The sequence below is a fragment of the Oncorhynchus masou genome, chromosome 18 (assembly GCF_036934945.1).
Source record: "Oncorhynchus masou masou isolate Uvic2021 chromosome 18, UVic_Omas_1.1, whole genome shotgun sequence".
Classification (NCBI taxonomy): Eukaryota; Metazoa; Chordata; class Actinopteri; order Salmoniformes; family Salmonidae; genus Oncorhynchus; species Oncorhynchus masou.
In genome coordinates, this window is record NC_088229.1 from 13,494,199 (window position 1) to 13,520,081 (window position 25,883).

At 44.0% G+C, this 25,883-nt stretch overlaps 1 protein-coding gene across 1 annotated transcript; it reads left to right on the forward strand.

Moving 5' to 3' along the window:
• Positions 1-7,635: 7,635 nt before the first annotated feature.
• Positions 7,636-25,001, forward strand: LOC135504010 (structural maintenance of chromosomes protein 1A-like). The gene is made up of 23 exons (XM_064922251.1): positions 7,636-7,963; positions 8,516-8,704; positions 9,058-9,170; positions 9,578-9,781; positions 10,124-10,362; positions 10,566-10,824; positions 11,971-12,111; positions 12,221-12,403; positions 12,645-12,752; positions 14,061-14,246; positions 15,290-15,469; positions 15,650-15,796; positions 16,046-16,183; positions 16,390-16,613; positions 16,886-17,027; positions 18,333-18,478; positions 18,741-18,894; positions 20,452-20,562; positions 20,820-20,976; positions 21,629-21,783; positions 22,077-22,298; positions 23,195-23,302; positions 23,510-25,001. Exons 1-23 carry the CDS (start codon positions 7,855-7,857, stop codon positions 23,588-23,590), a joined length of 3,696 nt encoding a protein of 1,231 aa, XP_064778323.1. The 5' UTR covers positions 7,636-7,854; the 3' UTR covers positions 23,591-25,001.
• Positions 25,002-25,883: the final 882 nt, after the last annotated feature.

Here is a 25,883-nt window from a genome sequence, read left to right on the forward strand (position 1 = left end):
ACCAAAAGAGGCATCATCGGGTTGTCATCCTTTAAATTACTCATAGCATTCATGTCTAAAGATGGTAACATGCATGTTTATCTTCAAAAGATAAGCCAAATTAGATACTGACCACGACACATGAAACATAAAAGAACAGCTAGATAGTCATTTTATAATAAGTTGCAGACACTTCAACATTTGACCTAGTGACTAAATCTTAGGGATAAAAGACGTGAAAGCATGTAACGTGTGCCTATACCATAAACTTGATTTTATTGTTGTGTTGTGCCTATCTTCTGAATCTGAGATCCCGTATTGTGCGGTGAGTCTGTGCTGGTGATCCCCCAGCATGAGCTGCTGCTGAACCAGGTGGTTCTGGGCTGTGGGTCGGCTGGTGTACAGCACCTTGGCCAGGTACCGCTGACTGGTGGAGACAAGATGGAAAGAAATACACCTTCACAGACTGTTTTTTACAATAAAACAGTCCCTCTTTTTATGTGAAAACTGGGACTTTCAATTGTTTCACCATGTACAGTATCTCTTTATACACTGCTAAAAAAAATAAGGGAACACTAATATAACACATCCTAGATCTGAATGAATGAAATATTCTTATTAAATACTTTTTTCCTTACATAGTTGAATGTGCTGACAACAAAATCACACAAAAATTATCAATGGAAATCAAATTTATCAACCCATGGAGTTCTGGATTTGGAGTCACACTCAAAATTAAAGTGGAAAACCACACTACAGGCTGATCCAACTTTGATGTAATGTCCTTAAAACAAGTCAAAATGAGGCTCAGTAGTGTGTGTGGCCTCCACGTGCCTGTATGACCTCCCTACAACTCCTGGGCATGCTTCTGATGAGGTGGCGGACTCCTGGACAGTCTGTGGTGCAACGTGGCGTTGGTGGATGGAGCGAGACACGATGTCCCAGATGTGCTCAATTGGATTCAGGTCTGGGGAACGGGCGGACCAGTCCATAGCATCAATGCCTTCCTCTTGCCGGAACTGCTGACACACTCCAGCCTGAGTGAGGTCTAGCATTGTCTTGCATTAGGAGGAACCCAGGGCCAACCGCACCAGCATATGGTCTCACAAGGGGTCTGAGTATCTCATCTCGGTACCTAATGGCAGTCAGGCTACCTCTGGCGAGAACATGGAGGGCTGTGCGGCCCCCAAAAGAACTGCCACCCAACACCATGACTGACCCACCGCCAAACCAGTCATGCTGGAGGATGTTGCAGGCAGCAGAACGTTCTCCACGGCGTCTCCAGACTCTGTCACGTCTGTCACATGTGCTCAGTGTGAACCTGCTTTCATCTGTGAAGAGCACAGGGCTCCAGTGGTGAATTTGCCAATCTTGGTGTTCTCTGGCAAATGCCAAACGTCCTGCATGGTATTAAGCTGTAAGCACAACCCACACCTGTGGACGTCGGGCCCTCATACCACCCTCATGGAGTCTGTTTCTGGCCGTTTGAGCAGACACATTTGTGGCCTGCTGGAGGTCATTTTGAAGGGCTCTGGCAGTGCTCCTCCTGCTACTCCTTGCACGAAGGCGAAGGTAGCGGTCCTGCTGCTGGGTTGTTGCCCTCCTACAGCCTCCTCCACGTCTCCTGATGTACTGGCCTGTCTCCTGGTAGCGCCTCCATGCTCTGGACACTACGCTGACAGACACAGCAAACCTTCTTGCCACAGCTCGCATTGATGTGCCATCCTGGATGAGCTGCACTACCTGAGCCACTTGTGTGGGTTGTAGACTCCGTCTCATGCTACCACTGGAGTGAAAGCACCGCCAGCATTAAAAAGTGACCAAAATATCAGCCAGGAAGCATAGGAACTGAGAAGTGGTCTGTGGTCACCACCTGCAGAACCACTCCTTTATTGGGGGTGTCTTGCTAATTGCCTATAATTTCCACCTGTTGTCTATTCCATTTGCACAACAGCATGTGAAATGTATTGTCAATCAGTGTTGCTTCCTAAGTGGACAGTTTGATTTCACAGAAGTGTGATTGACTTGGAGTTACATTGTGTTGTTTAAGTGTTCCCTTTATTTTTTTGAGCAGTGTACTTTGACAGTAACGTGTTTGTGTGTCTCTGTTGTGAATGGTTATGTGGCAAGATATCTCTCACCAAGTATCTGTAAAGAAAGAATGTAATGAGTGAAGTGTCTCAGTGTGGTTGTGTTCTATGATTATTATTTGTGCTGCTCTCTGGCCAGCCGTTTGTCATTTCGGTCCATCTCAATCCTCTTCTGCTTCTGTAGCGCCATTGCTTTCCTCTCCTCCTCTTCGTCCTCTCTGTTCTGCTCCGTGCGCTGGAAGTCCCAGGCAGCGGCTCTCTGCTTTTCAATCTCCCTTAGTCTCTAAAATGTCATCTGGGAAAACAGGAGAAATATAAGAAAGGATGAAGATCCAAGGAGTGGTTCATGATGCGATTGCTTCTGTAGATGAATCAACAATGATGATTATTTTCTCTCTATGGTTGTGAGATAGAAATAAGATGTCTATGATCACAACAACTGATTTTACTATATACAGTCGTGGCCAAAAGTTTTGAGAATGACACAAATATAAATTTTCTGCTGCCTCAGTTTGTATGTTGGCAATTTGCATATACTCCAGAATGTTATGAAGAATGATCAGATGAATTGCAATTAATTGCAAAGTCCCTCTTTGCCATGTCAATGAACTGAATCCCCCCCAAAAATGTCCACTGTATTTCAGTCCTGCCACAAAAGGACCAGCTGACATGTCAATGATTCTCTCGTTAACACAGGTGTGAGTGTTGACGAGGACAAGGCTGGAGAGCACTCTGTCATGCCGATTGAGTTCGAATAACATACTGGAAGCGTCAAAAGGAGGGTGGGGCTTGGAATCATTGTTCTTCCTCTGTCAACCATGGTTACCTGCAAGAAAACACGTGCCGTCATCATTGCTTTGCACAAAAAGGGCTTCACAGGCAAGGATATTGCTGACAGTAAGATTGCACCTAAATCAACCATTTATCGGATCATCAAAAACTTCAAGGAGAGCGGTTCAATTGTTGTGAAGAAGGCTTCATTGCGCCCAAGAAAGTCCAGCAAGCGCCAGGACCATTTCCTAAAGTTGATTCAGCTGCTGGATCGGGGCACCACCAGTACAGAGCTTGCTGCTGAGGACTGGGGTAAAGTCATTTTCTCGGATGAATCCCCTTTCCGATTGTTTGCGGCATCCGGAAAAAAGCTTGTCCGGAGAAGACAGGGTGAGAGCTACCATCAGTCCTGTGTCATGCCAACAGTAAAGCATCCTGAGACCATTCATTTGTGGGGTTGCTTCTCAGCCAAGGGAGTGGGCTCACTCACAATTTTGCCTAAGAACACAGCCATGAATAAAGAATGGTACCAACACATCCTCCAAGAGCAACTTCTCCCAACCATCATGCAACAGTTTGGTGATGAACAATGCCTTTTCCAGCATGATGGCACACCTTGCCATAAGGTAAAAGTGATAAGTGGCTCAGGGAACAAAACATCAATATTTTGGGTCCATGGCCAGGAAACTCCCCAGACCTTAATCCCATTGAGAACTTGTGGTCAGTCCTCAAGAGGAGGGTGGACAAACAAAACCCCACAAATTCTGACAAACTCCAAGCATTGGTTATACAAGAATGGGCTGCCATCAGTCAGGATGTGGCCCAGAAGTGAATTGACAGCATGCCAGGGCAGATTGCAGAGGTCTTGAAAAAGAAGGGTCAACACTGCAAATATTGACTCTTTGCATCAACTTCATGTAATTGTCAATAAAAGCCTTTGACACTTATGAAATGCCTGTAATTATACTTCAATATTCCATGGTAACATCTGACAAAAAATATCTAAAGACACTGAAGCAGCAAACTTTGTGGAAATTAATGTGTCATTCTCAAAACTTTTGGCCACGACTGTACAGTTGAAGTCGGAAGTTTACATACACCTTAGCCAAATACATTTAACCACAGTTTTTCACAATTCCTGACATTTAATCCTAGTAAACATTTTCTGTCTTAGGTCAGTTAGGATCACCACTTTATTTTAAGAATGTGAAATAATAGTAGAGAGATTTATTCATTTCAGCTTTTATTTATTTCATCACATTCCCAGTGGGTCAGAAGTTTACATACACTCAATTAGTATTTGGTAGCATTTCCTTTAAATTGTTTAACTTGGGTCAAATGTTTCAGGTAGCCTTCCACAAGCTTCTCACAATAAGTTGGGTGAATTTTGGCCCATTCCTCCTGACAGAGCTGGTGTAACTGAGTCAGGTTAGTAGGCCTCCTTGCTCGCACACACTATTTTGGTTCTGCTCACATATTTTCTATGGGATTGAGGTCAGGGTTTTATGATGGCCACTCCAATACATTGACTGTATTGTCCTTAAGCCATTTTGCCACAACTTTGGAAGTATGCTTGGGGTCACTACCCATTTGGAAGACCCATATGCGACCAAGCTTTAACTTCCTGACTGATGTCTTGAGATGTTGCTTCAATATATCCACATAATGGTCCATCCTCATGAAGCCATCTATTTTGTGAAGTGCACCAGTCCCTCCTGCAGCAAAGCACCCCCACAACATGATGTTGCCACCCCAGTGCTTCACGGTTGGGATGGTGTTCTTTGGCTTTCTCCTCCAAACATAGCAATGGTCATTATGGCCAAACAGTTCTATTTTAGTTTCATCAGACCAGAAGACATTTCTCCAAAAAGTACCATCTTTGTCCCCATGTGCAGTTGAAAACCAAAGTCGGGCTTTTTTATGGTGGTTTTGGAGCAGCCTTTCAGGTTACGTCAATATAGGACTTGTTTTACTGTGGATATAGATACTTTTGTACCTCTTTCCTCCAGCATATTCACAAGGTCACTATTAAATAACACATATGGAATCATGTAACCAAAGAAGTGGTAAACAAATCAAAATATATTTTATACTTGAGATTCTTCAAAGTAGCCACCAATTTCCTTGATGACAGCTTTGCACAGTCTTGGAATTTTCTCAACCAGCCAGGTTAACATGTTCTCTTCTCCCTTACTATTCGGGGTAATGTGTGGTCTGACTTTAGATTTGTCATTACGAACAATTTTTACCTCGAGGAAGGGTCAGCCATAGACTCAATTAGCCTCGTAGCCAGACAGACCCGCTCTGATATTTTACTTCAGTGAAACAAAATGTCAGCTCACAAGATTAGGCTGGTTGAACCTCCTAAGTCAAGAGACCACCTGCTAAAATGGCTCTGGAGATATCTGTCTGAACCACAATGTCTGTGTCTGTAGTGCAGCGAAGCTACTATGCATAATGGGTAATTAACAGAAACCACATAATTGACATGAAAAAACAGTGTGAACATAAGCAGTTATAATGATGCTTCCCACTGGGGTGAATCTATTCATACCAAGTCAGTCAGGCAAACGAGACGAGGGGAAAAGCTTTGATAAAAGGACACTCACTCTGCCCATGCATAATGTGTGTGTGTGTGTGTGTGTGTGTGTTGTCGCGACTAATGTGCTCGTTATCTTTCCTGAGTGAGTGTGTACGCATCATTTAATTTCTTCAATTCGTTTTGTAATTTATTTATTTTTTAAACCTGTGAGTACTCACAATGTCACGGCTCACAGTCTCACCAGCCTGGCTTCCTGATCTGCATCCTTGGCTGGTGTGTGTGTGTTAGAGTGTATGTGTGTGTTTTTGTGGTGTGTGTTTGCGCGTGTGTGAGTAGAAAAAACATGTTGACTCCCCCTACTTGTAGAGATACACCAACGCCATCCTCCCCTCTTTCATGTTGCCAAAACTGTCTATCACTCTGTGATACAGTACACGCTTTTAATTTTGTTGTCCTAGGCTATCTGGCTAAAATGCTTACTCACTAGCCTAATTTCCTTTCATGGGCAACGATTAGCCTGCTAGTTAACATTAGTCTACTACATCTAGCTACATGTTGAACTTCCAGCCTCTCAGGCCAGGTGCACAATGTATGAATATATGGTTGGATCAGAATCACTGTTATAATCATTGGCCAGTATGGAGAATTAAGTAAAACCACATCTCCATACAATTTTAGGAAAGGAACAATTTTAGCTAGCTAGCTAGCCACCAGAGGACAACACAACGAGATGCAACAATTACAATTGTTTTGTCAATAATGACGTTTGGCTTGATGTGATTGGTGTGAAGCCAAATCCAAACTGGCTTCCCTTTAAACTTTTTTTTTGTGTGCCAGGACCATTCACAGTGGAGTTCACTCAGTTTAGCTCAATGCTGATTGGCTATTATTATTTATTTTTAAATGATCAAGGGAGGCCAAATGCTCTCTGACTTTGCTTGCATTCAATGCTACGGGGGCAACAATGTCAAACTCTTTCTGACCAGACATGATCAGGTAGATAGGCTACACATACTGAGACAGAGGGGCGCTATTTTGTTTGCTTGGATGCTTTCTCCGGTCAGATACACTACATGGCCAAAAGTATGTGGATACCTGCTCATCGAACATCTCATTCCAAAATCATGGGCATTAATATGGAATTGGTCCCCCCTTTGCTGCTATAACAGCATCCACTCTTCTGAGAAGGCTTTCCACTAGATGTTGGAACATTGCTGCAGGGACTTGCTTCCATTCAGCCACTGATGTTGGGCGATTAGGCCTGGCTCACAGTCGGCGTTCCAATTCATCCCAAAGGTGTTCGATAGGGTTGAGGTCAGGGCTCTGTGCAGGCCAGTTAAGTTCTTCCACAAAGATCGGAATTGCGCATGGTGATCTTAGGCTTGCGTGTGGCTGCTTTGCCATGGAAACTAATTTCATGAAACTCCCGATGAACATTTGCGGCTGAGCCATTGTTGCTACTCACAATAACAGCATTTACAGTTGATTGGTGCAGCTTTAACAGGGCAGAAATTATACAAACTGACTTGTTGGAAAGGTGGCATCCTATGACAGTGGCACGTTGAAAGTCACTGAGCTCTTTAGTACAGGCCATTCTACTGCCAATATTTGTCTATGGAGATTGTATGCTCAATTTTATACGCCTGTCAGCAACGGGTGTGGCTGAAATAGCCAAATTCATTAACTTGGAGGGGTGTCCATATATTTTTGGCCGTGTACTGTACATTTAGCCTCTTGTGAATTGAAGAAAATGTGTTTGTATTTTTCTTTTTTTCTTGGTCAATTTTTTGGGGAAGCCTGGCTTCCCTTAGCATCCATGAATACACCCCACTGTCTGTCTATATCTTGCCCTCTGTTGCTTACCGAAGGCCTTCTCTCATTGACCCTCCATCTCCTCCAGTACTCTTCTCTCCAATGCTTGAAGATCCGAGCCTGGAGCGCAGCCTCCGCGGCCAGTCGGCGTTCCACTGCCACATTGGAAAGGTTGTCCCCCGGCAAATCAACTTTATACATTCTCCCTATGGTTTTGAACGGGGCTGTAGTTGGCTGAAAAGTTCAACAAAACATATATTTGGTTGCTTTGGCACTTAAACCTTCTAAAATGATTGCGGTCTGAAATCAATTTCACTGTAATAATTTTATCAGTCAGTGTACTGACATTCGAAATAAACATAAACGCTTGAAGTTTATTATGGCATTTTGATAAAGGGTAGCAGTAAGATCTCGCGAGAAGTCGTTCCCTTACGCGCGTTCAGTGGTCTCCAATTCTGCAGGAGGACTGGAAAATGGCGCATTGTTGTTGCAAGCTAATCGCGTTAGTTAGCCTGGCACAACGATCGATAATGTAACTTTTGATTATTTTTAACAAATATTTACAATTTGCGTGCATGGTACGAGTTTAATCGCTAGCTAGCATTAGCTGCTATCACAACAACACATATTCTTTGTTTTCGTACAAGCGATCTGGTCATAATGGGTTATTTGAAGCTAATAGAGATCGAAAACTTCAAATCTTACAAGGGCCGACAAATCATCGGCCCCTTTCACAAATTCACTGCGATTATTGGGCCCAATGGATCCGGTAAGTTATGGTCAATATTGCAAGTATTCTATCTAGCTAATGCTTATTTTAGCGTTACTGCACTGCTGGTAACGTTACTAGTTTAGCCGGGTTGACTATTTGCTACATTTGTTTCAAGCTGCAATGCTTCAATACTTTGTTGACAATGACAGCAATGTATATGCACATGAACCGTTGCATTTTAATTAATATTTTGCCACGCCTCCATAATGTTTAGCTGGATAGCTATCAATGGCCAACTTCGTTTTGCATGGCCAGGTGCGCTGGTAGATGGAGAGTTCTTGACCAATGAAATGGTGTAAAATGTGTAAACACTGCCCACCCAGTGCACCGGGACATGCAAAACGAACTCGCCCTACACATTTCCTTCCCTGACAGTCACCCAGTCAGTAGGAACAAATAAATGAGATCTCACATGCATAAACATTAGAGCAGCACTTTTATTATGTAGTCTTAACCAAGCCAGCTAGTTACGTCCTTTTCCAAATCAACCATATTTGCAAGACTTGAATAGATCATTCACTGACTCCATTCATATTCTCTCCCTCCCAGGCAAGTCCAACCTCATGGACGCCATCAGCTTTGTGCTGGCTGAGAAGACCAGTAACCTGCGTGTGAAGACTCTGAAGGACCTGATCCACGGAGCTCCCGTGGGGAAACCAGCAGCCAACAGAGCGTTTGTGAGCATGGTGTACCATGAGGACAGTGGAGAAGAGCGCACCTTCACCAGAATCATCATTGGTAAGCCACGGTGCTCCCCACTGACTTTCTCAACACAGATCCATTGGTAGAGAGAAACTGTATGGTTAACGACACCTAACTCAGTTTCGTCTGGTCCTCTTTGAAGATGTTTATATATCTGATGGCGCAAACATGGTTGATAAGCCCCCCCCCAAAAAAATACTGTAGATAAAAGTAAGGACTTGCGTCATTCTGCATAACAACCATCTTGTTGTCTGTGTGTGTCAGGCTCCTCCTCAGAGTACCGAATCAACAGTATGGCGGGGGGGATCTGGCTGAGCACAGTGAAGAGCTTAGGACACGCATAGTAATGCATATAATAACAGTTTTACCCCTTTTTATGCACGTCTTAGGCTCGTCGTCAGAGTACCGAATCAACAGCAAGGTGGTGAATCTGGCAGAGTACAGCGAGGAGCTGGAGAAACTAGGCATCCTAATCAAGGCCAGGAACTTCCTCGTCTTCCAGGTGAGACACAGGGCTCCCTGAGTGGTGCAGCAGTCTAAGGCACTGCATCTCAGTGCAAGAGGCGTCACTACAGACCCTTGTTCGTGTCCAGGCTGTATCACAACCGGCCATCATTGGGAGTCCCATAGGGCGGCACACAATTGGCCCAGCATCGTCAATAAATAAATATGTAAATGAGAATTTGTTCTCACAAGCAAACAAATGGTATAAATGAACACAAGCATTTAAAAAAATCTTTGTTCACAATATATCACGCACATGCAAACGATTTACATAATTAAGTTGAATGTGTGTAGCGTTTTCTCATAAGTGAATTAAAACTCTTAGAGGCCATTTGTCCATGGACCTCTCTTACCCTATGTATGACAGTGTTAGTAACCTTTGACCTCTATGTATTCCCCAATCAGGGTGCTGTGGAGTCCATAGCCATGAAGAACCCTAAGGAGCGTACGGCTCTATTTGAGGAGATCTCCCGGTCTGGGGAGTTGGCTCAGGAGTACGACCGCAGGAAGAAGGAGATGGTGAAGGCTGAGGAGGACACACAGTTCAACTACCACCGCAAGAAAAACATTGCCGCGGAACGCAAAGAGGCAAAGCAGGAGAAAGAGGAGGTATGGAGGACACATCCTGTCTGGTGACACCACATCCTGTTCTTTCCCTCTCCCCGTCACTCACGTTCTAATCTTCTGGTGGAAGGTCATACTGGGACTTTGAGATTGTTAGACTGACATACTCTCATCCCTTTCTCCATACATGCAGTCCTTTGTTGTGGTACTTATGACACATATTTTGTCACTATCGTCTGACATTGATGAAGACCAGTTGGTCAAAATGTTAACCGTGTGAAATGGAATAAACATTTTCCTGTTTTTCACCTGAAAAAGGAAGTGCGGGACTCGTTTTTTTCCTTCAATACACACACACACATTCACTTTCTGCCTCCTCCTCTCTAGGCTGAGCGTTACCAGCGTCTGAAGGACGAGGTGGTGAAAGCCCACGTCCAGATGCAGCTGTTCAAACTGTATCACAATGATGCTGAGATCGAGAAGCTGAACCGCGAGCTGTCGCAACACAACAAGGGGATTGACAAGGACCGCAAGAAGATGGACCACGTGGAGGAGGAACTGAAGGAGAAGAAGAAAGAGCTGGGGAGGATGATGAGAGACCAACAGACTGTGGAGAAAGAGATCAAGTAAGTGGGGATGATGGATGTAGGGAGGGAGAAAGAGCTGGGGAGGATGATGAGAGACCAGGGAGCAGGGGGGGGTGGGAGTGAGCGAGGGAAAAGAGGGATAGCTCGTGAGGAAGGAGCTTAAGAAATTGTGGAGATTTGATAGGCCAGGGGAAATAGTTACCAATTTGGAAGTTAAAGAAAGAATATCGTACCCTTTACAGGGAGAAGGACGCTGAGCTGAACCAGAAGCGACCCCAGTACATCAAGGCCAAAGAAAACACCTCCCACAAGATCAAAAAACTAGAAGCAGCCAAGAAGTCCCTCCAGAACGCCCAGAAGCTGTACAAGAAGAGGAAGGGGGATATGGATGAGTTGGAGAAAGAACAGGGCGCTGTGGAGATGGCCCGGCAGGAGTTCGACGACCGAATGGAGGAGGAGGCCCAGAGCCAGGGACAGGACCTCACACTGGAGGAAAATCAGGTTCGAGACAGGGAGTCTATGAAGAGTCATAAGGATTGTGGTGACTTTACTTTAATTAAGCCGATGACTATTATTTATTTAATCAACTAACTATGTTTAATTGTTACCCGATTTTTAAATGAATCATGTAACATTTAACTCATTAGGATCTGGGGCACCACGAGAGCGGTTGTTTAGAGTTACCATCTCCTGAATTAAACTCTAAAGGTCTTTACCTATCACATCTATAAACAGTCAACATATTAATCATAACCTCTTATCATATCATCATTCTGAACAATCGTAGCATCTGCAAAAACCCCAGCCGTACTCATGATTCAGTACTACACAAATTGGTTTAATTAATTATTTATTAGCTAACTAAAAAATAACACAGAATAAACATACATACTTAATACATGAGAAATAGGTCCCTAACAGACTGACAACATATTGAGGCTTGTTACACAGAAAATTAAGAGAGGGGTACAATTTAGAACTATCCTCAAAGTAATCATATACTTTGTACACGAATTGCCGCCTTTTTGGAATAAGAAATTCTGAATGTACTTACATTATGCCTTCGTTCGTCGTTTATCTCTGTCGGAACCAGCCCTCCTTAGGAAGGTTGTTGGCCTTTCAGCGGCAAGCTCTTATTGCTCTGATTGTCCGAAATGGGTCTCCCTTTTCCCCTCTTCTACTGTTGTTCACTCTGGAAGATAGCTAGCCAGCCGTGTTAATGGTTCCCGTTGCTGATAAGCGTTTTCACAAACACCCGAGGTGCTTTATTGCTATTATTAACTGGTTGCCAACAGTAAAAATAACTGTTTTGTCATACCTGTGGTATACGGTATGATATACCACAGCTTTCAGCCAATAAGCATTCTGGTTCTCCCCCACAGCTAGCTAACTGTATATAGCCTCGCTATTGTTATTTTACTGCTGCTCTTTAATTATTTGTTACTTTTATTTATTTGTTATTATTTATTTATTTTAGGTATTTTTCTTAACTGCATTGTTGGTTAAGATCTTGTAAATAAGCATTTCACTGGAAGGTGAAACTACACCTGTTGTATTCGGCGCATTAGACAAATAACATTTGATTTGAATTGAACCATCCAGTAATATCTACTACTCTCCACCTCTTTCCCCCTCCTTCCCTCCCAGGTGAAGGTGTACCACCGTCTGAAGGAGGAGGCCAGTAAGCGGGCGGCCACTCTTGCCCAGGAGCTGGAGAAGTTCAACAGAGACCAGAAGGCAGACCAGGATCGCCTCGACCTGGAAGAGAGGAAGAAAGTGGAGACTGAGGTAAAGGATGCTGATACAGAATAAAGGGTTGTGCTCATTGGGGAACCCAACGGAAAAGTTGAAGGAGTGACCAAAGAGAGAGAAACGTTATTCAAATGTTCATCTGCAGGCAAAGATCAAGCAGAAGATCCGTGAGATAGAGGAGAATCAGAAGCGTATTGAGAAGTTGGAGGACTACATTACCACCAGCAAGCAGTCTCTGGATGAACAGAACAGAATGGAGGAGGAGCTGACTGAGCAGGTGGAGGGGGCAAAGAACAGGATCGACGAGATCAACCTGGAACTCAATCAGGTACTGGAACGCTATCTGTCAATCATTCAATCAGTCATTGATTGATACTGAAACACATTGGGAAAAACATAACATGGTGTGTTGACATTACATGATCGCTGTAACAATCTTATCATTTCAGTTTTGCTGTTATGGATTTTCTAGCAAATGGCAAGTCCCTGGATCCTGTCATATACATAGTTTGGGCTGAGGACATTAAGATATTTGATTGACAGCCTGTCTCTCTGTGTCTGTTCCCTAGGTGATGGAGCAGCTAGGAGACGCCAGGATCGACAGACAGGAGAACAGCAGGCAGGCACGCAAAGCAGAGATCATGGACAGCATCAAGAGACTGTACCCCGGATCTGTGGTAAGACCTGGAGGCGAGCATAGCGTAACGCAGAGTTGTCTTTAGAGGCTAGGGGTCAGAGGCTAGCATAGGGTAACGCAGAGTTGTCTTTAGAGGCTAGGGGTCAGAGGCTAGCATAGGGTAACTCAAAGTTAGCTGTAGAGGCTAGGGGTCAGAGGCTAGCATAGTGTAACGCAGACTTGTCTTTAGAGGCTAGGGGTCAGAGGTTAGCATAGCGTAACGACAGAGTTGTCTGTAGAGGCTAGGGGTCAGAGGCTAGCATAGGGTAACTCAAAGTTAGCTGTAGAGGCTAGGGGTCAGAGGCTAGCATAGGGTAACGCAGAGTTGTCTTTAGAGGCTAGGGGTCAGAGGCTAGCATAGGGTAACTCAGAGTTAGATGTAGAGGCTAGGGGTCAGAGGCTAGCATAGCGTAACGCAGAGTTAGCTGTAGAGGCTTGGGGTCAGAGGCTAGCATAGGGTAACGCAGAGTTAGCTGTAGAGGTTTGGGGTCAGAGGCTAGCTAAATCAAAGCAGAGATCATGGAGAGGGTCAGGAGGCTGCACACTCAATCTGTGGTCGGATCACTGGAGGCTAACAGCTAGCATATAGTTACCACACCGTTCCCTGTAAAGGCTAGAGGCTACCAGACAGCAGAGAGCATGAAGAAACTCTACCGCAGATCTGTGGCAGGACTGGGGACTGGATGCTGGCACAGGACAACCACAGAGTTCACTTTCTATGCCTGTCAATATCAATCAATCACATTTATTTTATAAAGCCCTTTTTATATCACAAGTTGTCACAAAGTGCTTATACAGAAACCCAGCCTAAAAGAGGAAGCGATGCAGATGTAGAAGCACGGTGGCTAGGAAAAACAGGCCAGTACTCTGTGCCGGGTGGAGATTATTAGAGTACATGGCCAATAAGGTCAGATTATTCTTCAAGATGTTCAAATGTTCATAGCAGCAGGGTCAAATAATAATAATCACAGTGGTTGTAGAGGGTGCAACAGGTCAGCACCTCAGGAGTAAATGTCAGTAGGCTTTTCTTAGCTGAGTATTCAGAGGTGGAGACAACTGGTCCGGTAGAAAGACGGTCTCCTTCTCTGTTTTACTCTCCTTACACCTGTTCTCTGTTCTTGTGTTCTAGACATGTTTCTTCTCTTGGAACATTGATAATATATGCCATGTAGCAGACGCTTTTATCCAAAGCGATTTCCAGTCATGCATGTGAAGCGCCACTAACTGAGTCATCAGAACATTGAAGTCATCGTGAAATGGTTTTTACATATTACAATGCTCACGTTCTCTCCCCACACCCTCCCTCCAGTACGGCCGTCTGATCGACCTGTGTCAGCCCACTCAGAAGAAGTTTCAGATCGCTGTGACCAAGGTGCTGGGCAAGAATATGGACGCCATTATCGTGGACTCAGAGAAGACCGGTAGAGACTGTATCCAGTACATCAAAGAGCAGAGAGGAGAGCCGGAGACCTTCCTGCCACTCGACTATCTGGAGGTATGATGCTAAGAATGGATGGGTGGGTGGGTGGATGGGTGGATGGGTGGGTGGATGGATAGATGAGTCTGCATCCAGTACATCAGAGAGGAGAGCCGGAGACCTTCCTTCAACCTCGTCTATCTGGAGGTAAAACACGGGGGAAGACTACGGTTAATGGGACTGGTCGCACTAACATAGGGTGGAATTCTAACTTAGATGTACACAGTTACCTCAGCCTTTACTGTCCGGGTCTCTCTGTGGTGTCAGTCTTTACTGTCCGGGTCTCTCTGTGGTGTCAGTCTTTACTGTCCGGGACTCTCTGTGGTGTCAGTCTTTACTGTCCGGGTCTCTCTGTGGTGTCAGTCTTTACTGTCCGGGTCTCTCTGTGGTGTCAGTCTTTACTGTCCGGGTCTCTCTGTGGTGTCAGTCTTTCCGGGACTGTCTTTACTGTCCGGGTCTCTCTGTGGTGTCAGTCTTTACTGTCCGGGTCTCTCTGTGGTGTCAGTCTTAACTGTCCGGGTCTCTCTGTGGTGTCGGTCTTTACTGTCCGGGTCTCTCTGTGGTTGTGTCGGTCTTTACTGTCCGGGTCTCTCTGTGGTTGTGTCGGTCTTTACTGTCCGGGTCTCTCTGTGGTTGTGTCGGGTCTGTGGTTGTGTTTACTCCGGGTCTCTGTGGGGTCTCTCTGTGGTTGTGTTGTGTCTTTACTGTCCTGTGGGGTCTCTACTGTCCGGGTCTCTACGTGGTTGTGTCGGTCTTTACTGTCCGGGTCTGTGGTTGTCGGTCTTTACTGTCCGGGTCTCTCTGTGGTTGTGTCGGTCTTTACTGTCCGGGTCTCTCTGTGGTTGTGTCGGTCTTTACTGTCCGGGTCTCTCTGTGGTTGTGTCGGTCTTTACTGTCCGGGTCTCTCTGTGGTTGTGTCAGTCTTTACTGTCCGGGTCTCTCTGTGGTTGTGTCAGTCTTTACTGTCCGGGTCTCTCTGTGGTTGTGTCAGTCTTAACTGTCCGGGTCTCTCTGTGGTTGTGTCAGTCTTAACTGTCCGGGTCTCTCTGTGTTGTCTCCAGGTGAAGCCTACAGATGAGAAGCTGCGTGAGCTGCGTGGAGCCAAGCTGGTGATCGATGTGATCCGCTACGAGCCTCCTCACATTAAGAAGGCCCTGCAGTACGCCTGTGGTAACGCACTGGTCTGTGAGAACGTAGAGGACGCTCGACGCATCGCCTTCGGAGGGCCCTACAGACACAAGGTACAAACACATAGACACACACACACACACACACCTTCACTGGTTGATTGAAAGTTATGCAACCTCACAAAATCTATTTTTCTGTCTGTCCATCCATCTATCACTCTCACGCACTCTCTCTCTCCATCCTCACTCCACCTCTCTCCCCCTCTCCATCCTCCCTCCCCCCACTCTCTCCAGACGGTGGCCCTGGACGGTACACTTTTCCAGAAGTCTGGTGTGATCTCGGGTGGAGCCAGTGATCTGAAGGCTAAGGCCAGGCGCTGGGATGAGAAGGCTGTGGACAAACTCAAGGACAAGAAGGAGAAACTCACTGAGGAACTCAAGGTAACCTGTCTCTAAAAATGTTATAGGCCTGTACAATGAATTGGGGTTTGTGTGTATATATAGATTCTCTCCTGAAAAGCACATGATTCTGGGTGCTGATAAGCCAGTGCTGGACTTGTTTACCCTCCGTTCATTGACTAACTGTGTGTGTGATGTATCTGTGCAAAATATACTAAACTAATTTAGTATCAGAAATCTGTGGAGGATGCTCACTACATTATCCACAATGCACCTCTCTTGTGTCGACAGGAGCAAATGAAGGCTAAGAGGAAGGAGGCAGAGCTGCGTCAGGTCCAGTCTCAGGCCCACGGCCTCCAGATGAGACTGAAATACTCCCAGAGTGACCTGGAACAGACCAAGACCCGACACCTCTCCCTCAACATGCAGGTATGGAGGTGTAGCAACACAGTGGGCCACAGCACAAACTGTCAGTTGGTTTTGTAGCTTGAGGCTGTGGTGCCCAACTAAGTGCCCATTTATGGTTCCATGATGACCTATAATTGGTCATTAAGAGTCATCAATCACCTAATAGTCGTAGTGGTGTTAGGTGTGGTTCATTAGACTAACTCAAGTAATTTTCCCACTTCCTGTAGGAGAAGTCTAAGCTGGAGAGTGAGCTGGCTAACTTCTGCCCTCGCATTAATGACATCAAGAGGATCATCCAATCCCGTGAGAAGGAGGTCAATGATCTGAGAGACCGTATGAACGTTGTGGAAGACGAGGTGTTCATCGAGTTCTGTAAGGAGATTGGAGTCAGGAACATCAGAGAGTTCGAGGAGGAGAAGGTCAAGAGGCAGAACGAGATTGCAAAGAAACGGTGAGTCTCATCTTCCACTATGGGTCACTATGAACCGAGTCAACCTGTTTTTAATGCACTGCAGGTGTCCATTTTGTGACTCGCCTGTTTCTCTGGATAGTTTGACCTAACATCAGCCATTTTGGGCCTAGTCTGTCACTCAGTTTCTCTGAGTGTGTTGACCCTTTACATTAATCCAGTTCATGCCTTGCCTTTAGCCTGTCTCTCAGTTTCTCTGAGTGGGTTTACTTAGCTAACGTCATCCATTTTGTGTCTGTCTTTGTGTCCTCTAGGCTGGAGTTTGAGACCCAGAAGACTCGTCTGGGCATCCAGCTGGACTATGAGAAGAACCAGCTGAAGGAGGACCAAGAGAAGGTCATGATGTGGGAGCAGACCGTCAAGAAGGACGAGGCTGAGATAGAGAGACTCAAGAAGGTAAGTCAAGGCTGAGATACAGACTCAAGAAGGTAGAGACACCATGGCAATATATAGAGTCTCAAGAAGGTAGAGAGGTTATTGTAAACGGCTTCTAAACGATAGTGCATTCAGACAGTATTCACTTCCCTGGACCTTTTCCACATTTCGTTGTTACAGCCTGAATTTAAAATGGATTGAATCCAGATTTTTGGTCTGTGGCCTACACACACTATACCCCATAATATCAAAGTGCAATTATGTTTAAATTATTTTTTTACAAATTAATAAATCAATGAAAAGTTTAAATGTCTTGAGTCAACAAGTTTTCAACCCCTTTGTTATGGCAAGCCTAAATAAGTTTAGGAGTAAAACTTTGCTTAATGCATGGACTCACTGTGTGCAATAATAATGTTTAACATGATTTTTGAATGACTACCTCATCTCTGTACCCAACACATACAGTGCATTTTAAAAGTATTGAGACCCCTTGACTTTTTCAACATTTTGTTATGTTACAGCCTTGTTCTAAAATGTATTAAATAGTTTTTTCCCTCATCAATATTCACACAATACCCCATAATGACAAAGCAAATACAGGTTTTTAGAATGCTTTAAGAAAAACCATAAGTATTCCACATGTTCGATCGGGTTTTCAGCTGTGCTAACATAATTGCAAAAGGGCTTTCTAATAATCTGTTAGCCTTTTTTTTTTAAATGATAAACTTGGATTAGCTAACACAACGTGCCATTGGAACACGGGAGTGATGGTTGCTGATAATGGGCCTCTGTACGCCTATGTAGATATTCCCAAAAAAATAAGCCGTTTTCAGCTACAATAGTCATTTACAACATGAACTATGTCTACACCATATTTCTGATCAATTTGATGTTATTTTAATTTACCAAAAAAAATAGCTTTTCTTTCAAAAACAAGGACATTTCTTAGTGAACCCAAACTTTTGAACGGTAGTGTATATTTAAGCCATTTTGAATTCAGGCTTATACTACATTTTGGACAAGACAAAATGTGGAATAAGTGGAGAAGTATGATGAGTACTTTCTGAAGGCACTGTAAGTCTGTGTCCCGATTCGCTACCCTTCTCCTGAAATGTGCAATTGCACACTCCCTCTCATGGATTTAACAATCTGCTGCCAACCACACTCCACCAATCCAATGCTTTTAAAATGCATGACGAGGAAATGTTGGGACGCGCCCTAAATTCTCAGACCAATGGCATCAATCAAATGTGTAATATCTTTCTTTGTTGGTCAGATTGGAAGAGTTGTTTTGAACCCTTTTCTCCCTGTGTCTGTCTTTCCCAGGAGGAGCACCGTCACATGAAGACCATAGATGAGACCATGGCCCAGCTGCAGGACCTGAAGAACCAGCACCTCACCAAGAAGTCAGAGGTCAACGACAAGAACCACCAGATGGAGGAGATACGTAAGAAACTGGGAGGAGCCAACAAGTGAGTTTCAAAGTTTAGACACGTACATAAACCAAACCCTCATCCTCTTCCACCCATTTCTAAAAGGCACATATTTTTTGACTTACTACATTGATTTATTTATGTGTTTTAAGAAAAAAGAACAGTTGTAGCATTGCCATATTGTTTTAGTGTTTGACAACTGTTTGTGTTTACCTCAGGGAGCTGACTCAGAAAGATTGCTACTAGTTTGTAGCATTGTAGTTTCTGGCATTATTGTTTGACCAATGTGTTATTTCCACAGGGAGCTGACCCAGCTGCAGAAAGAGGTGACGGCCATCGAGACCAAGCTGGAGCAGAAACGTAGCGACCGCCACAACCTGCTGCAGGCCTGTAAGATGCAGGACATCAGACTGCCGCTATGCTCTGGGACCATGGACGACATCGGCCAGGGAGAGGTACTAAACCCACTCTTTATTTCTCTCTCTCTCTCTCCTGCTTTTTTTCTTTCTCTCGCTCCTTCTCCCTTCTGACCAGTAGGTTACTTTCTAAATGTAATCCGTAACGAGTTACCTGTCCAAAATTGTAATCAGTAACATAACTCTTGGATTACCCAAACACGGTCATGTAATCTGATTACATTCAGTTACTTTTAGATTACTCTCCCCCTTAAGAGGCAATAGAAGTGGACAAAAATGTATGTTACCAATTGAACGACATCTATTGCAGGATAAATCAATGTTAAAGTTTACATATCTGGCCATATATGGATGTTCAATTTTACTTTATGGGTTGGTGAGATAGAAGAAGCCTATCTAACCCACCGCTTTCTACTACATATAATAACATTATTAAATGATATCTTTACATTAAATAAAAATAAGTGTGCGAGTTCGAGCGTGTGTCCATTAGGACTATGGATGCATTTTTTAATCGGCATAAATTAGATTTGGAATAAAAGTGGACTTTTATTCCAAACTGGGATCCTCACTATGCAGCTGTTGCAAGAGCGCATTTTTCACTGGCTGTCCACTGGTTTCAAAAACAATGATTAGATAGGCAGCTTAAACTTCTTGAATTCAACCATTATTGGGTTCAAATATACATTTAGATTTGTGAACAGGCATCCACAACAACCACAATACAATAGTAAGGCTCCAATAGTTAAATGAGAGAGCAGCAGTGTGATTCAATAACAAGTGATATCCGTATTGCCGCAGACTACACCACTGCTGTCATCCTGACCTCCAAGCGTTTATTCAAGTTGGATAATCTTTGGATGCTGACAGAAGTTTCACCATTGGAAGACATAGCTTTTGGACTGTAGTCTACAAAAGCCTATTTCTGCTCTTTTCCCAAGATCCATCAAACACGTTTGGTGTGACATCATAGTGGTCCTTGTCATCATAGTGGTCTGACATGTGGTCATCATTTGGTGTGACATCATAGTGGTCCTTGTCATCATAGTGGTCTCTGACATGTGGTCATCATTTGGTGTGTCATCATAGTGGTCTCTGACATCATAGTGGTCTCTGACATGTGGTCATCATTTGGTGTGACATCATAGTGGTCCTTGTCATCATAGTGGTCTCTGACATGTTGTCATCATTTGGTGTGACATCATAGTGGTCCTTGTCATCATAGTGGTCTCTGACATGTGGTCATCATTTGGTGTGTCATCATAGTGGTCTCTGACATGTGGTCATCATTTGGTGTGTCATCATAGTGGTCTCTGACTTGTGGTCAGCCTTGCTCAGGTAGAACAAACTTAAACTTGCGCCTTTTTTCAATGCAGATTTGAATGTCATTCAGTCAAATATTTTTTTTCTCGCAAACATCCTTTCTGAATTTAAAAGTAATCCTCGAAGTAAATCTAGTTTTTCAAAAGTATCTGATTGCAATATTTTAGCTTGTAAAATAAGTGATTGTAGTTAACATTTTTGTAATCCGTTGCTCCCCAACCCTGCTTCCAACCGACCTGACCGCCTCACTGTGTTCACTCTCTCCCCCTCTAGGGGAGCTCCCAGCAGGAGGAGTCTAACAGCAGTCAGAGAACGTCCAGTACTGTCCTGGCTAAAGAGGCTCTCATAGAGATCGACTACAGCAACCTGTCTGAAGACCTCAAGGTAAGAACTACACACATGCCTGAACCCTGCATACTAAGGCTGAGTCTGGGAGACGTGTGGAGAATTGGGACATAGTTTCTCTCTCCACATAGACTCAGACTCTATATCTATGTGTACTGTAGCTGTTTCAGTCATGATTCAATACCCAGCAATAGGGTTGTTTTAGGTGAGTTTGAAATGCAGTGTGAGCCGAGGATATGAGTCACCTAACATATTTGTCTTTGTTTGCGTGCCTGTGTGTGTCTGCACTCTCTCAGGACGCGCTGGCAGAGGATGAGATCAAAGCAGAGATGCACACACTGCAGCAGCGGCTCAACGAGCAGCAGTCCATACTGCAGAGGATCAGCGCACCCAACATGAAGGCCATGGAGAAACTAGAGTCTGTCAGGGACAAGTTCCAGGAGACCAGTGACGGTGAGAGGAGGTCAGGATTTAGTTGGAAGGTGTGGAACCCAACATGAAGGCCATGGAGAAACTAGAGTCTGTCAGGGACAAGTTCCAGGAGACCAGTGACGGTAAGAGGAGGTCAGGATTTAGTTGGAAGGTGTGGAACCCAACATGAAGGCCATGGAGAAACTAGAGTCTGTCAGGGACAAGTTCCAGGAGACCAGTGACGGTGAGAGGAGGTCAGGATTTAGTTGGAAGGTGTGGAACCCAACATGAAGGCCATGGAGAAACTAGAGTCTGTCAGGGACAAGTTCCAGGAGACCAGTGACGGTGAGAGGAGGTGGTCAGCATTTAGTTGGAAGGTGTGGAACCCAACATGAAGGCCATGGAGAAACTAGAGTCTGTCAGGGACAAGTTCCAGGAGACCAGTGACGGTGAGAGGAGGTCAGCATTTAGTTGGAAGGTGTGGAACCCAACATGAAGGCCATGGAGAAACTAGTCTGTCAGGGACATGTGAAGGGGGATGAAGTGAGAAATGTAGAACCCAGGCTTACACTTGAGCCTGGAGACATGGGCTAACTTAATCCCTCTCTCACTGAACGTATGAAATGTTACTGAAACAAGAAAAAAATTATAATTATAGCATAATGTGTTCATGATGATCTAATCTGTATTCCAGAGTTTGAGGCGGCCCGTAAGAGAGCCAAGAAGGCCAAGCAGGCGTTTGAGCAGATCAAGAAGGAGAGGTTTGACCGCTTTAACGCCTGTTTTGAGGCTGTGTCCACCAACATTGATGAGATCTACAAAGCCCTGTCACGCAACAGCTCTGCCCAGGTATCACTCTCTGTGACCAGATAGCATATTGTTTTGTCCTATTGGGTTGAGTCAAATGGAGTGTCCTAGGCAGGGGCCGACTTTTACATGGTTAACTGTGTTCCCAGAAGAAACTACATTTTATTTATTCAAAATAATGTAAAAAAATTGGGACTAAAAGTTATGCTTTTAGTCTAAAGAAATAATACCATCAGCTTTTAATTGTGAGCGAGACAACTATTCCTTCTCGGATGTTGTGATATTTGGCTGCACCTCTGTGTACATGTTGGTTAAATATCTGTCTACCCCCCCAGGCCTTCCTTGGGCCAGAGAACCCTGAGGAGCCTTACCTGGATGGGATCAACTATAACTGTGTGGCCCCTGGAAAGAGGTTCAGACCCATGGACAACCTGTCTGGAGGGGAGAAGACTGTAGCTGCCCTGGCTCTGCTGTTTGCCATACACAGCTACAAGCCTGCCCCATTCTTCGTCCTGGATGAGATTGATGCTGCTCTGGACAACACCAACATCGGCAAGGTGTCTAAAACCCTGCTGCAAAAACTACATTTGTTTTTAAATCTCTTGAAATGTCCATACTCCATACCCCCTCCCCCCTCATTTTGCCCTCTGAACCGCCTCAATTCATCGAGGCATGGACTCTACAAGGTGTCGAATGCGTTCCACAGGGATGCTGACACTTGTTGACTCCAATGCTCCCCACAGTTGTGTCAAGTTGGCTGGATGTCCTTTGGGTGGTGGACCATTCTTGATACACACAGGAAACTGTTGGGCATGAAAAACCCAGCAGCGTTGCAGTTCTTGACACAAACCGGTGCGCCTGGCATCCACTACCATACCCCGTTCAAGGAACTTATATTTTTTAGTCTTGCCCATTCACCCTCTGAATAACACGCATACACAGTGTGTACTCAGTTGCCTCAACAAGTGAAAACAATAAGGGATTCTAGCATCTGGATTCACCTGATCATTCTGTCATGGAAAGAGCACGTATTCTTTGTGTATAACGGGGATAGGTTGGAAGTAGGATGCCATTTCAGACGAGCTTCATGTTATTGTCATGTCTAATGTGTTGTCCTTCTATATTTTGTAGGTGGCCAACTACATGACTTTGTAATGACCATGCTATTATGTCTAATACTGTCCATCTATACAGGTGACCAGAGCCATATATTTAGAGAGTTGGGCCAACTTTAAGAATGGATGCCATGTTGGCGCCTTCGAGCGTTCCATTTATCCATTCATGACGAGAATTGTTAATATTGTACTTATCGTTGCTTTATTATTCATTGAACTGCTGTTGGTCAATATTGCCCGTGAGGAGCTAACATGGCTGCCATGGAATGTAGGTCATGTAAATGCATCATTATGCAGGAACCTCAACATCCTAACTCTCTAAATATGTCACCCTGCAGGTGGCCAACTACATTAAGGACCAGTCAGTGAATACTCAGGCTATAGTGATCTCTCTGAAGGAAGAGTTCTACACCAAGGCTGACTCGCTCATCGGTGTCTATCCAGAGGTATGCTCACACACAAGCACCGCATAAACATAAGAGGCAACACACCTATCCATAAATCCTTTTAATACTTTCACATAAAAACAATACTTTCCATAAGACTGTCTTTACATTTTCTCTCACATATTAGATAATAAAATGTAGTTGTGTGCCAGCCATTTTCTATGAAATAATGGCAAAACTGACAGCACCACTCTTTCCCCTCCACAGCAAGGAGATTGCGTCATCAGCAAAGTACTAACCTTTGACCTGTCTGTGTACCATGAGGCCAACCCCAACCCCAATGAGTAGAACCCCAACCAGCAGGACATCACTCGGAGGAGAGGAGCGAAATTAAACGACAGGCATACCTTTTAACTGATTGGCATTTTGACATTCTGCTTGGTCAACTGAACCATGGTTGTATTCCTTAGGGCAGGCAACTGAAAACGTTTTAAAACATTTTGTAACTGACAATGGAAATTAGTGTTTTTTTAAAGTCCAGCTAGTCCCTTGCTGTTTCTGCCTGTTTTCTATCTCTTTTTTTTTTTAACTCACTGAAATGTATGTTTCTGAAATCCTGGTTAGTATAGCCTGCTTGGGCAGTTTTTCATTTTTTTTGTGCTACTTTCATTATGTGATTTGTGTTAGAATTGGAAAAGCCTTAGGTCTCATTTGATGTCTGTTTCATCGCCAGTCGGATGTCATCTGATTCCCCTCCACCCCCCAGTTTAACTAGCTTGGATCCAAACTGAGTTGTTCTGGTTGTTTCACTTCTTCACAATGTGGTTCAATGTCAGCAATGCCTATGGTTATAATTTCTCTGTATTTTGCCTAAGATCAAGTGTAGTATCAAGTCAGGAATAGCTACAGTTGGTTTCACCAACAGGAATGGCACCAAATAAGTAGTTTTTGTACAATGTACGACCATGAAGAAAAACAACCCAAGGAAATACCTTTTGCAGTGTTGAAGAAAAACACTATAATACCTTTCTCAGTGTCGGAGATGGAGAACCTGTTGAGTTTGAGGTGGATGAAGAGAGCAGGTGCACATTTGGGCCCTGTGTTTTGTGCAATCATGTGCCATAGCAAGATTTTGTTCCGTATTTTAAAGGTTATCTAGAAATGAGAATTACACCTAAAATAAAAGGGGACGGTTTGAAAAAACTTTAGATGAAGGTTAAAATCCAGGCATGTCACATGACTGTGCAAAACACAGGACCCAACTTATTGGATACTGTTTAATGATCTTTAAATGCATCGAGTACATTACAAACTGTCATGAGATAAATCACGGAACTCTATTAGCGTGACCCATATCATTTTAATCACGTAAATAGAGGTGACAACTGGTGAACATCACTTTTAAAATGATAATGAAAAGCAATTATTACCTTAGGCTTTGCTAGTAATGTGTTTCTACTGTAGCACGTCTAGGTACATCTGTTTCTAGCAGAAAGTTCCTATCCAACCTTCATGAATTGTATTATCACTTTTGGACAATTTATTTTGGTGATAAAGTTATTAGTAGCTGAGTACCATTGATTTGGGGAAGTGATGTCTGCTTTTGATAGTGGCTTTGAAAGTGTCCCATGGCATTTATTTTTAACCAGTCCATGACATATGGGGTAACTCCAGTTATGGGTCAATCCTGCTTCAGAAATGTGTATTCCATTGACAGTGGATTGATTATTTTCAGTTAATAAACACAACTATTTTAGAACTTGTGCGCTCCGATTGAGTTGTAGCAGCAGCAGCATGACATCTGTCATGTTATTCTGCAGCATGTTATATTGTTCAGCACAATTCAAGCGAACTCATCTGTTGTCCTGAGATACACTCCAGAAAGCACTACTCCGGTGGACTGGCTTGGTCCACTCATTCATGATATTTCTTAGTTTTTATTGATATCTTACAATATTATATATTTTTTGGGGAGATATTTAATTAGGGTCCCCATTAGATGTTGTGAAAGCAGCAGCTGCTCTTCCTGGGGTCCACACAAAACATGACATAATGCAGAACATTAATAGACAAGAACAGCTGGAGGACAGAACTACATACATTTAAACAAAGACACACGTAACATACATACACACAAACTATTTTTGTCAAATTGGGGAGAGGTGTTGTGCCATGCGCTGTTACGTTATAGGCTTTTAGAAACCAGGTTTGCTCTTCATTTGAGCAATATGAGAAGGGAGTTCCATACAATAATGGCTCTATATAATACTGTACACTATTTGGGGACTGAAAAGACCCCTGGTGCATTCCTGGTGGGGGGTCTGTGTCAGAGCAGTGTTTAAGTTGACTATGCAAACAATTTGGAATTTTCAACACAATGTTTCTAATAAAAAGTAGAATTGATAGTAGTCTGTCTCTCCTCAACTCTTAGCAAAGAGAGACTGGCAGCATAGCATTTATATTGTCCCTCTGATTACAATGAAGAGCAAGACGTGCCGCTCTGTTCGAGGCCAGCTGCTGCTAAACTAGGTCTTTCCTTGCAGCACTCGACCACACGACTGGACAATAATCAAGATAAAATAAAACTAGAGCCTGCAGGACTTGCTTTGTGGAGTGTGGTGTCAAAAAGCAGAGAACGTCT

Excerpts from the sequence above, each read along its gene's own strand:
- LOC135504010 (XM_064922251.1), top strand. The coding sequence starts at position 7,855 with ATGGGTTATTTGAAGCTAATAGAGATCGAAAACTTCAAATCTTACAAG. Across the intron at positions 12,753-14,060 it reads GACTGTACCCCGGATCTGTG|TACGGCCGTCTGATCGACCT; the intron begins GTAAGACCTGGA and ends CCCTCCCTCCAG. Across the intron at positions 15,470-15,649 it reads GAGGGCCCTACAGACACAAG|ACGGTGGCCCTGGACGGTAC; the intron begins GTACAAACACAT and ends CACTCTCTCCAG.